General features: G+C 42.4%; 1 protein-coding gene across 1 annotated transcript; it reads left to right on the top strand.

Moving 5' to 3' along the window:
• The first annotated feature begins 1,476 nt into the window (after nt 1-1,476).
• LOC135623781 (uncharacterized) lies at nt 1,477-11,740 on the top strand. The gene is made up of 3 exons (XM_065127116.1): nt 1,477-3,407; nt 5,366-9,464; nt 11,438-11,740. Exon 1 carries the CDS (start codon nt 1,776-1,778, stop codon nt 2,952-2,954), a length of 1,179 nt encoding a protein of 392 aa, XP_064983188.1. The 5' UTR covers nt 1,477-1,775; the 3' UTR covers nt 2,955-3,407; nt 5,366-9,464; nt 11,438-11,740.
• The last annotated feature ends 516 nt before the right edge of the window (nt 11,741-12,256 follow it).

Below are 12,256 nucleotides of genomic sequence, written 5' to 3'. Positions count from 1 at the left end.
TGAGTGCCATATCCTTCCTGTTCTTTGGAAGGGGGTTCTCAAGCTCGTCATGAGCTTGACATGTCATTTCGTAGGTCATTAGAGACCCAATGAGTTATTCAAGAGGGAATGCTTTAAGGTCTTTGGCCTCTTGAATGGCCGTAACTTTTGGATCCCAACTTTTAGGGAGAGATTTTAAGATTTTAGTTACTAGTTCAAAGTTAGTAAAATCTTTACCAAGAGCTTTGAGTCCATTGATGACATCCGTAAACCGGGTGTACATGTCTCCGATAGACTCACTTGGTTTCATTCGGAAAAGTTCATAAGAGTGCACAAGGATGTTGATTTTGGACTCTTTCACTCGGCTAGTGCCTTCATGAGTGACCTCAAGAGTTCTCCAAATATCAAAGGCCGAATCACAAATTGAAACACGATTAAATTCATTTTTGTCTAGTGCACAAAACAAGGCATTCATAGCCTTTGCATTTAAAGCAAAAACCTTCTTCTCCGATTCATTCCATTCACTCATCGGAAGAGAAGATTTTTGAAATCTATTTTCAACAATAGACCAAAGCTCAAAGTCCATAGAAATGAGGAAGATTCTCATGCGAGTCTTCCAATATGTGTAATCTGACCCATTAAACAAAGGTGGTCGTGCAATAGAGTGGCCCTCTTGCATGCCGGAGTAAGCCATCTCTCTTGGGTATTAAACCAAATATGAGAGATAACCTCGCTCTGATACCACTTGTTAGGATCGGAGCGGCACTAAGAGGGAGGGTGAATTAGTGCAGCGGATTAAAACTTCGGTTTTATAAAAATCTTTCGTATGATAAGAACGGAACTTGAAAGACTTAACTTGAAAGCGTATTCTTGAAGTTGCGCAGCAAAGGTAATAAGGAACTAAAGCATGTAAGAAGGTTTGCAGTAATGTAAACAACAATAATGAAATGCAAACCAGAGATTACGCCGATTTTAGAGTGGTTCGGTCAAATGACCTACATCCACTTGCGAGGCCCCTCTTCGATGAGGCTCCCACCTTCCACTAGCAAATCCCTTGAAATGGAAGGGTAAATACCCCTCTTACAACCTTTTACAAACAGCTCAACCTCTTACAAAATTTCAATAAGAAAGAAGGAGGAGAACTCTCTAGCAAATTGAAAACAAGACTTGCTAAGACTTTCTGAGACTTTTCTCTCAATCAAAATGCTTCTGAAAAGTTGTAATCTCAGTTGAAATTTGAGGGGTATTTATAGGCCTCAAGAGGATTCAAATTTTGGGCTCCAAAATTTGAATTCTCTTTGGGTTCCCGATACTGGCGATGCCACCGCCCAGCCAAGCGGTGCCACCGCCCAGCCAAGCGGTGCCACCGCCCAGCGTTCGGGTGCTGGGTGGTGCAACCGCCCAGCCCAGGAGGTGTCACCGCCTAGCTCTCCGATTTCACTGGTTTGGCTTAATTTTAGCCCAAACCATATCTGACTTTGGGCCCAGTTGGTGTAATATCCCCCACTTTTAAAAATGTATTAATAAGGATTTATATGTAAATTGGGGGACCTATATGTAAATATAGAAATTTCAAGGACTAAACTGCTAAGTTGCAAAAAGAAAAAAAAAAAAAAAAGAAAAGGAAAAACCGAAAATTCGGTATTATCCCACCGCCTCCCACGCACTCTGTTTCTTTCCAGAAACAGAGAGAGCGGTGGGGCGTGAGGAGAAGGGGAGTGGTTGAAGAAAAGAAGAAGAAGAGGGAAAAGAAGAGAGGAGGAAGAAGAGAGGAAGAAGAGGGAGAAGTGAAGAAGATGAAGAAGAAGAAGAAGAGGAGGTGGCTGCAACGAGGGCTGCAGCGAGAAGCTGTGGGGCGTGGGGAGAAGAAGAGAGGAAGAAGATGGAGAAGAGAAGAAGAAGAAGAAGAAGCAGAAGAAGAAGAAGAAGAAGAAGAGAGGAGGATAGCTGCGGCAAGGCTGCAGCGAGGAGGTGTGTGGCTTTGGGGAGGAAAAGGGAAGAGGAGAAGAAGAGAAGGAGAAGAAGAGGGAAAAGAGAGGCAGCTGCAGCAGCCAGGGCTGCAGCACCTCTGTTTCCCGCAGGTGGAAACAGAGGAGAGGATGTGTGGGGCGTTGAGGATGAAAAGGGAAGAAGAAGAAGAAGAAGAAGAAGAAGAAGAAGAAGAAGATAGCTACGGCAAGGCTGCAGCGAGGAGATGTGTGGCCTTGGGGAGGAAAAGGGAAGAGGGGAAGAGGAGAAGAAGAAGAAGAGGAAGAGAAAGAGGTGTGATACCTCTGTTTCCTGCAGAGGAAACAAAGGAGAGGGTGTGTGTGACGCCGGGGAAGAAGGGGCTGCAGCAGTGGCGATGGCAGCTGCAGCTGGAAGAGAAGAAGAAGAGGAAGATGAGCAGGGGAGGAGGAAGAGGTTGCGGCCGTGGCTGCGGCCGCGACTGCAGCAGTTGCAGCGGGGAGAGAAGAAGAAGAAAGGAAGGAGAAGGAAGAGGAGAAGGGAAAGAAGTAGCTGCGGCTGCGGTTGTGGCAGCTGCAGCTATGGCAGGGAAAGAGGAAGAGAAAAAGGAAAGGAAGAAGAAGAGAAAGGGAAGGAGAGGAAGAAGAGAGGAAGAGGAGAAGGGGCTGCGGCTGCGGCGATGGCAGCTGCAGCTGTGGCAGGGAAAGAGAAAAAGGAAAGGAAGAAGAAGAGAAAGGGAAGGAGAGGAAGAAGAGAGGAAGAGGAGAAGGGGCTGCGGCTGCGGCGATGGCAGCTGCAGCTGTGGCAGGGAAAGAGAAAAAGGAAAGGAAGAAGAAGAGAAAGTGAAGGAGAGGAAGAAGAGAGGAAGAGGAGAAGGGGCTGCGGCTGCGGTGATGGCAGCTGCAGCTGTGGCTGGGAAAGAAGAGAAGGAAAGGAAGAAGAAGAGAAAGGGAAGGAGAGGAAGAAGAGAGGAAGAGGAGAAGGGGTGGCAGCTGCGGCAGTGGCAGCTGCAGTTGGAAGAGAAGTAGGAGAGGAAATAGAGTAGCAGAGGAAGAAGAGGCTGCGGTTGTGGTGGCTGCGGCCATGGCTGCGACTGCGACTGCGGCAGTTGCAGCTGGGAAAGAAAGGAAAGGAAAGGGGGAAAAAGGGGCTGCGGATGGGATTGCGGTCGCAGCGGCAGTGACTGCGTATGCAGCAATTATGTCTGCGAGAGAAGGGAGGAAGGAAGGTAGTGCGGTGGAAGGGGCTGCGATTGTGGCAGCGGCAGCGGCGGCAGCTGTGGCAGCTGCGTTTGGGAAAGAAAAAGAAGGAATGAGAGTAAGAGAGAGCAGGTGACTGTGCCTCGATGTTCGACACGTGATGTAGTTACGAAGAAAGGAAGAAAACGGGAGCACAAAACGAAACAGAGAGAGGACACGGAGGAAAAGTAGAAAGATTGGACTGGCACCTTCCTTGGATATTCAGATCAAAATATTTGAAAGGCAAGTTCCCTGATCGTTTCTCCTATAATTGCTCTGATATGTCTTATTGCAAGTTCCCTGATCGTTTCTCCTATAATTGCTCTGATATGTCTTATTGCAAGTTCCCTGATCGTTTCTCCTATAATTGCTCTAATCTTTCCTATTGCAAGTATCTTGATCGTTCCTCACTGCCATTTTATCTCTACATTTGCTTTGAATATGAGGAACTCTGAATTGTTCTAGCCTTGCATTTGTTATATCCCCTGTTTAAACGTAACGATTCGAATCTGTGCAACTTTTGAGATTCTGACCTTTTGATACCGAGCTGCCTATAAGTCTTTGTTGGAAACTCTGATTTGTTCAAAACTGATTTCATTGGAAACTAGACTCGTAGACCTTTCTTTGATATATGGATTGAAAGATTTGGAATCCAAACACCTGCCCAGTTATCTGTTGAATCTGACATTATGAATTCTGCCAACAGAGATTTTGTTCTACGACACTTGCTTACCAAATTATTTGTAACTCTCTCTGTTGGACAGTTCAATTCCTATGAAGCCTGTCTTATCTGAAAGTATTATCCAATGATTATTTCTGAGTAAATTGGAGCACGATTGATAGTTTGAATCATTTGTTCAATGTGCCTCTTGTATTCTGCCAGAAATCGAGCTTTGGTCGATTTCTCATATTCTGGTTTCATTCCTTTGGAAGTTGATATCCTTTAGCTTTCTTATTCAATTGAGCTTTATATTACTGCTTTGAGTTCTTGTATACTCTTGTCCTTAAAATTATTGCATTCTTGAAAACCATTGTGGAACGTTTATGCTATATCGTATTGACCCATATAGGCACATGTATATTCCATTGTTCCGCATTTGCTCCCGATATGTGCCTATTCCAGTTCATTCATTTTGACATTGAATTTATCTAACCTTCTTATTTGAATTGAGCTATATATGATTGTTTGGAATCCTTGAATGCTCTTGCTTTCATTTCGTTTCCAAATCTGAATACATTTGTGAGAGATTTGTTCCTTGCATCATATTTGACTCGTAAAGGCACATGTACGTTTGTTGTTCCGCGTGTGCTTCCGATATATGCTATTTATTGTTCGTACTGCCCTTTTGTACTCTGGTGTTTGTGGGATTGTCTGGACCTTTGCCAGAAATGGTAAAGGGTATGCGCTGATTTGCCCGCTTTGTGGGGTCCCGCTTTGTGGGATATTCTGGTATGCGCTTATTTGCCCGCTTTGTGGGATATTGCTTAGAGCCTGCGATGCTCTGCCGGCCCCTTTGACTTCACCTAGACGTGGGTGGATGGAGCTCCCAAACGTGGGAGACTTTTGTTAGGTGGTCATTCAGAAATGGATGAATCACATTCTGACTGAGATCCCACTACACCTTCTGTATGTTTGATATGATATCCAGAGCTTTGGTTATGTGTTTCTGTACATGCTTTGGATAAGATTGATATGTTTGCAACGTCAAAGACGACGTTTGAGCTTCTGTACGATATTTGTTTTCGATATGCTTTGAAATGCTTCATTCACTGATGATATGCTTCGAAATGTTCCATATGCCGTTGATATGCTCCGGAACATTTCATATGCCATTGATATGCTCCAATTACTCTGTACTCCATTTGCTATGAACTGATATGTTCTGAAATGTCCTATCTGCCATTGATATGCTCCAATTACTCTGTGCTCCATTTGCTATGAACTGATATGTTCTGAAATGTCCTATCTGCCATTGATATGCTTCAATTACTCTATGCTCCATTCGTTATGGATCAAATATGTTATGAATGACATGATACGTATGATTTGGTATCTATTGAGATGGTATCCTTGAGAATTCTTGTATTCTGCCTTACATTGTGATACCTTACTCGTTTGAATCTGTTCCTTTTGTTCTGAATATGCTTTGTCACTTGCTGAGCCGTTTTTGGCTCACTCCGTTGTTATATAAATCTTTCAGGTCAGCTTGTTACTCTTCGAGATGTTTGATTTGGGCTGAGGCAGTGGATAGCTATTCAGAATGATGGGCAAGTCTGGTTGGTTATTACGATATTGTTGTATAAGTATGTCTTGTATATAATGAAATGTTGTCGATGAACCGAAATAGATATACTGTGTCCAAGTGTTAGGAGATCTCTCTTATTTGGAATTTCAGAATGTTAAGTCTAATTTATGGTGATATGAACTTGTGGTGATTAGTTGGAGTTCTGATTGTATAAATTATTTAGCTTGTGGATTTATAAATATTGCTCATGTTTGTCAAGTTGGCTTGGGTTGCCATAAATGTGAATTATTGAGTGATGTGATATATGATTATAAACTGCACAGGTTTTATGGGTGTGAATATGAATAGAATGTTTTTCAGTGTCCTCAAACGTTAGTTTGGATCCTGGATTGGTCTGTGATGAAAAATTTTAAAAATCATGGATATTTTGAGGGGCGTGACAGAGGTGGTATCAGAGCATTGTTTGAGGATTACTGAAATATTTGATATGTTGACGTGCAAAATATATTGAGGTCTAATGAACTATAGTGATTGGTGGAAATTTTCTTTGATGTATTTTAGGAATCAGGGATGATGAGGACATTTGGTCCTCCTATTTCATTGTTTCTGATTAATTAAGGGGAATGAAAGGATTGATTGGGGATATTGAATCAGAGTGGTGCAGCGGAAGCATGGTGGACCTAATTTCATTGGTGGTAGAAAAATGAATGATGCAAACAGAGAAGATATTTGATGTACAAAATTGTTTTGATGATCAAAAGATTTCTTTTGCCACCTTATATTGGAAGTAGAGGCTGATTATTATTGGCAACAATGAAAAGAATTTTTGGAGATCAGTGACAAGAATGATAAGGACAAGTTTACCAATAAGAATATGATTGGAAATGAATCAGAAAGTAATGACAAGAGGGTCAAGACATTTGGATTTGACAAGGAAAGTCACCACCAAAGACTTAATCATGTGTGAATTACAAGTTAAATTATGAAACAAGTTTGTGTTTTCGGGTGATTGGAGTCTATTTTGCTTGTAGAAAGTTGGATCATAAAATAAAAGTTTGCCCTTTGAACAAGAAGAAAGAGTCACTGCCTCCTAAATCATCAGCCCATGTAAGAGTGTATGCTATCACTGAATATGATTCTGAAACTTCTGAATTAGTGGTCAAAGGTATTATGCATGTTTATGAAAGAATGCAAATATTTGTTTGAACATGGGTTCTATCTACGATTTGATTCGTAACATATTGCCTATCACTTGGGTATTCAACCTAGACCACTGTATTATGTGATATATGTAAGTACAATCATTGGAGATTCTTTGATAACGAACTTGAATCTGGTCCTCTTGTCTGATTTTTGTTGGAGAACTTGAACTTTTGCTGATTTAGTTCTCCTAGAGATTTGGAGTTATGATAGTATACTTGGTATGCATTGGCTATCTTCTTATCATACCAGTATGGATTGGTATATAACAAATGATCACTTTTTGCATATTTGATCAGCCGATCTTTTATTTTGAGAGTATTGGACATTATTTATCTCCTTGCCTAATGTATCCCAGGATGACTTGCCTGGATTACCTCCAAATGTGATTTTGCTTTTGATTTGGTCCTTGGGACAATCCCTATATCTAAGCCTCTCTACAGAAAGATATCATTTGAGTAAGTGGAATTAGAAAAGCAACTACAAGGATTATTAAATGAGGATTTTATTTGGCTTAATATTTTATCATGGGGTGCTCTGGTGTTAGTTAAAAAGATGGATGGAACATGGAGGCTTTGTATTGATTATGGATAGTTGAATCAGGTGATCATCAAAAACGAGTATTTTCTGAAGTAACGATTTGCTTGATTAATTACAGGGTGCGCAAGTATTTTTGAAAGATTGATTGAAGGTCGGGTTTACCATCTATTGAGAATCAAGAAGGAGAATATTTCGGTCACTTTTGGAAAATTGTGTAATTGTATTGAATTGATGAAATTATTTAAGAGTAGGAGGAGGAAATAAAGAAATCATAATCCTCATCTTTTCATCGATTGAGCTATGACCAATTTAGAGGACTAAATTTTCTTTTAAGGGGGGGAGAGTGTAATATCCCCCACTTTTAAAAATGTATTAATAAGGATTTATATGTAAATTGGGGGACCTATATGTAAATATAGAAATTTCAAGGACTAAACTGCTAAGTTGCAAAAAGAAAAAAAAAAAAAAAGAAAAGGAAAAACCGAAAATTCGGTATTATCCCACCGCCTCCCACGCACTCTGTTTCTTTCCAGAAACAGAGAGAGCGGTGGGGCGTGAGGAGAAGGGGAGTGGTTGAAGAAAAGAAGAAGAAGAGGGAAAAGAAGAGAGGAGGAAGAAGAGAGGAAGAAGAGAGGAAGAAGAGGGAGAAGAGAAGAAGATGAAGAAGAAGAAGAAGAGGAGGTGGCTGCAGCGAGGGCTGCAGCGAGAAGCTGTGGGGAGTGGGGAGAAGAAGAGAGGAAGAAGATGGAGAAGAGAAGAAGAAGAAGAAGAAGCAGAAGAAGAAGAAGAAGAAGAAGAGAGGAGGATAGCTGCGGCAAGGCTGCAGCGAGGAGGTGTGTGGCTTTGGGGAGGAAAAGGGAAGAGGAGAAGAAGAGAAGGAGAAGAAGAGGGAAAAGAGAGGCAGCTGCAGCAGCCAGGGCTGCAGCACCTCTGTTTCCCGCAGGTGGAAACAGAGGAGAGGATGTGTGGGGCGTTGAGGATGAAAAGGGAAGAAGAAGAAGAAGAAGAAGAAGAAGAAGAAGAAGAAGAAGAAGAAGAAGAAGAAGAAGAAGATAGCTGCGGCAAGGCTGCAGCGAGGAGATGTGTGGCCTTGGGGAGGAAAAGGGAAGAGGGGAAGAGGAGAAGAAGAAGACGAGGAAGAGACAGAGGTGTGATACCTCTGTTTCCTGCAGAGGAAACAAAGGAGAGGGTGTGTGTGACGCCGGGGAAGAAGGGGCTGCAGCTGCGGCAATGGCAGCTGCAGCTGGAAGAGAAGAAGAAGAGGAAGATGAGCAGGGGAGGAGGAAGAGGTTGCGGCCGTGGCTGCGGCCGCGACTGCAGCAGTTGCAGCGGGGAGAGAAGAAGAAGAAAGGAATGAGAAGGAAGAGGAGAAGGGAAAGAAGTAGCTGCGGCTGCGGTTGTGGCAGCTGCAGCTATGGCAGGGAAAGAGGAAGAGAAAAAGGAAAGGAAGAAGAAGAGAAAGGGAAGGAGAGGAAGAAGAGAGGAAGAGGAGAAGGGGCTGCGGCTGCGGCGATGGCAGCTGCAGCTGTGGCAGGAAAAGAGAAAAAGGAAAGGAAGAAGAAGAGAAAGGGAAGGAGAGGAAGAAGAGAGGAAGAGGAGAAGGGGCTGCGGCTGCGGCGATGGCAGCTGCAGCTGTGGCAGGGAAAGAGAAAAAGGAAAGGAAGAAGAAGAGAAAGGGAAGGAGAGGAAGAAGAGAGGAAGAGGAGAAGGGGCTGCGGCTGCGGTGATGGCAGCTGCAGCTGTGGCTGGGAAAGAAGAGAAGGAAAGGAAGAAGAAGAGAAAGGGAAGGAGAGGAAGAAGAGAGGAAGAGGAGACGGGGTGGCAGCTGCGGCAGTGGCAGCTGCAGTTGGAAGAGAAGTAGGAGAGGAAATAGAGTAGCAGAGGAAGAAGAGGCTGCGGTTGTGGTGGCTGCGGCCATGGCTGCGACTGCGACTGCGGCAGTTGCAGTTGGGAAAGAAAGGAAAGGAAAGGGGGAAAAAGGGGCTGCGGACGGGATTCCGGTCGCAGCGGCAGCGACTGCGTATGCAGCAATTATGTCTGCGAGAGAAGGGAGGAAGGAAGGTAGTGCGGTGGAAGGGGCTGCGATTGTGGCAGCGGCAGCGGCGGCAGCTGTGGCAGCTGCGTTTGGGAAAGAAAAAGAAGGAATGAGAGTAAGAGAGAGCTGGTGACTGTGCCTCGATGTTCGACACGTGATGTAGTTACGAAGAAAGGAAGAAAACGGGAGCACAAAACGAAACAGAGAGAGGACACGGAGGAAAAGTAGAAAGATTGGACTGGCACCTTCCTTGGATATTCAGATCAAAATATTTGAAAGGCAAGTTCCCTGATCGTTTCTCCTATAATTGCTCTGATATGTCTTATTGCAAGTTCCCTGATCGTTTCTCCTATAATTGCTCTGATATGTCTTATTGCAAGTTCCCTGATCGTTTCTCCTATAATTGCTCTAATCTTTCCTATTGCAAGTATCTTGATCGTTCCTCACTACCATTTTATCTCTACATTTGCTTTGAATATGAGGAACTCTGAATTATTCTAGCCTTGCATTTGTTATTTCTCCTGTTTAAACGTAACGATTCGAATCTGTGCAACTTTTGAGATTCTGACCTTTTGATACCGAGCTGCCTATAAGTCTTTGTTGGAAACTCTGATTTGTTCAAAACTGATTTCATTGGAAACTAGACTCGTAGACCTTTCTTTGATATATGGATTGAAAGATTTGGAATCCAAACACCTGCCCAGTTATCTGTTGAATCTGACATTATGAATTCTGCCAACAGAGATTTTGTTCTACGACACTTGCTTACCAAATTATTTGTAACTCTCTCTGTTGGACAGTTCAATTCCTATGAAGCCTGTCTTATCTGAAAGTATTATCCAATGATTATTTCTGAGTAAATTGGAGCACGATTGATAGTTTGAATCATTTGTTCAATGTGCCTCTTGTATTCTGCCAGAAATCGAGCTTTGGTCGATTTCTCATATTCTGGTTTCATTCCTTTGGAAGTTGATATCCTTTAGCTTTCTTATTCAATTGAGCTTTATATTACTGCTTTGAGTTCTTGTATACTCTTGTCCTTAAAATTATTGCATTCTTGAAAACCATTGTGGAACGTTTATGCTATATCGTATTGACCCATATAGGCACATGTATATTCCATTGTTCCGCATTTGCTCCCGATATGTGCCTATTCCAGTTCATTCATTTTGACATTGAATTTATCTAACCTTCTTATTTGAATTGAGCTATATATGATTGTTTGGAATCCTTGAATGCTCTTGCTTTCATTTCGTTTCCAAATCTGAATACATTTGTGAGAGATTTGTTCCTTGCATCATATTTGACTCGTAAAGGCACATGTACGTTTGTTGTTCCGCGTGTGCTTCCGATATATGCTATTTATTGTTCGTACTGCCCTTTTGTACTCTGGTGTTTGTGGGATTGTCTGGACCTTTGCCAGAAATGGTAAAGGGTATGCGCTGATTTGCCCGCTTTGTGGGGTCCCGCTTTGTGGGATATTCTGGTATGCGCTTATTTGCCCGCTTTGTGGGGTCCCGCTTTGTGGGATATTGCTTAGAGCCTGCGATGCTCTGCCGGCCCCTTTGACTTCACCTAGACGTGGGTGGATGGAGCTCCCAGACGTGGGAGACTTTTGTCAGGTGGTCATTCAGAAATGGATGAATCACATTCTGACTGAGATCCCACTACACCTTCTGTATGTTTGATATGATATCCAGAGCTTTGGTTATGTGTTTCTGTACATGCTTTGGATAAGATTGATATGTTTGCAACGTCAAAGACGACGTTTGAGCTTCTGTACGATATTTGTTTTCGATATGCTTTGAAATGCTTCATTCACTGATGATATGCTTCGAAATGTTCCATATGCCGTTGATATGCTCCGGAACATTTCATATGCCATTGATAGGCTCCAATTACTCTGTACTCCATTTGCTATGAACTGATATGTTCTGAAATGTCCTATCTGCCATTGATATGCTCCAATTACTCTGTGCTCCATTTGCTATGAACTGATATGTTCTGAAATGTCCTATCTGCCATTGATATGCTTCAATTACTCTATGCTCCATTCGTTATGGATCAAATATGTTATGAATGACATGATACGTATGATTTGGTATCTATTGAGATGGTATCCTTGAGAATTCTTGTATTCTGCCTTACATTGTGATACCTTACTCGTTTGAATCCGTTCCTTTTGTTCTGAATATGCTTTGTCACTTGCTGAGCTGTTTTTGGCTCACTCCGTTGTTATATAAATCTTTCAGGTCAGCTTGTTACTCTTCGAGATGTTTGATTTGGGTTGAGGCAGTGGATAGCTATTCAGAATGATTGGCAAGTCTGGTTGGTTATTACGATATTGTTGTATAAGTATGTCTTGTATATAATGAAATGTTGTCGATGAACCGAAATAGATATACTGTGTCCAAGTGTTAGGAGATCTCTCTTATTTGGAATTTCGGAATGTTAAGTCTAATTTATGGTGATATGAACTTGTGGTGATTAGTTGGAGTTCTGATTGTATAAATTATTTAGCTTGTGGATTTATAAATATTGTTCATGTTTGTCAAGTTGGCTTGGGTTGCCATAAATGTGAATTATTGAGTGATGTGATATATGATTATAAACTGCACAGGTTTTATGGGTGTGAATATGAATAGAATATTTTTCAGTGTCCTCAAACGTTAGTTTGGATCCTGGATTGGTCTGTGATGAAAAATTTTAAAAATCATGGATATTTTGAGGGGCGTGACAGTTGGCCCCTAACCAGGATATAGGATTATCTCTTAATCCTAATCCTAATTACAAGTGAACTACATAACAAGAACACATCCTAAGCAAGCTTTCAACCGTGAACGTCGAGTCTTGTTTCGGCGAGCTTTCCGACGAGCTTCTTCCGACGGACACCCATCAAGCTCCCGATCTTGTGATGACTTTAACGAGTAGCCGAGCCTTCTCGGTGATCTCCGTGAACCTCCGACGATCTCTTCGGCGAACTTCCAAAAATTCCGATAGGTTCCCGATTTCTTCTCGGTTGGTTCCGGCAGCATCTCCGACGATTCTTCGGACTCTTAAACGTCCATCGA

Source organism: Musa acuminata, chromosome BXJ1-3 (genome assembly GCF_036884655.1).
Source record: "Musa acuminata AAA Group cultivar baxijiao chromosome BXJ1-3, Cavendish_Baxijiao_AAA, whole genome shotgun sequence".
In the NCBI taxonomy this organism is placed as follows: domain Eukaryota; kingdom Viridiplantae; phylum Streptophyta; class Magnoliopsida; order Zingiberales; family Musaceae; genus Musa; species Musa acuminata.
Note: the sequence above shows the minus strand (reverse complement) of the source record. Positions and strands in the feature narration are given on the sequence as shown.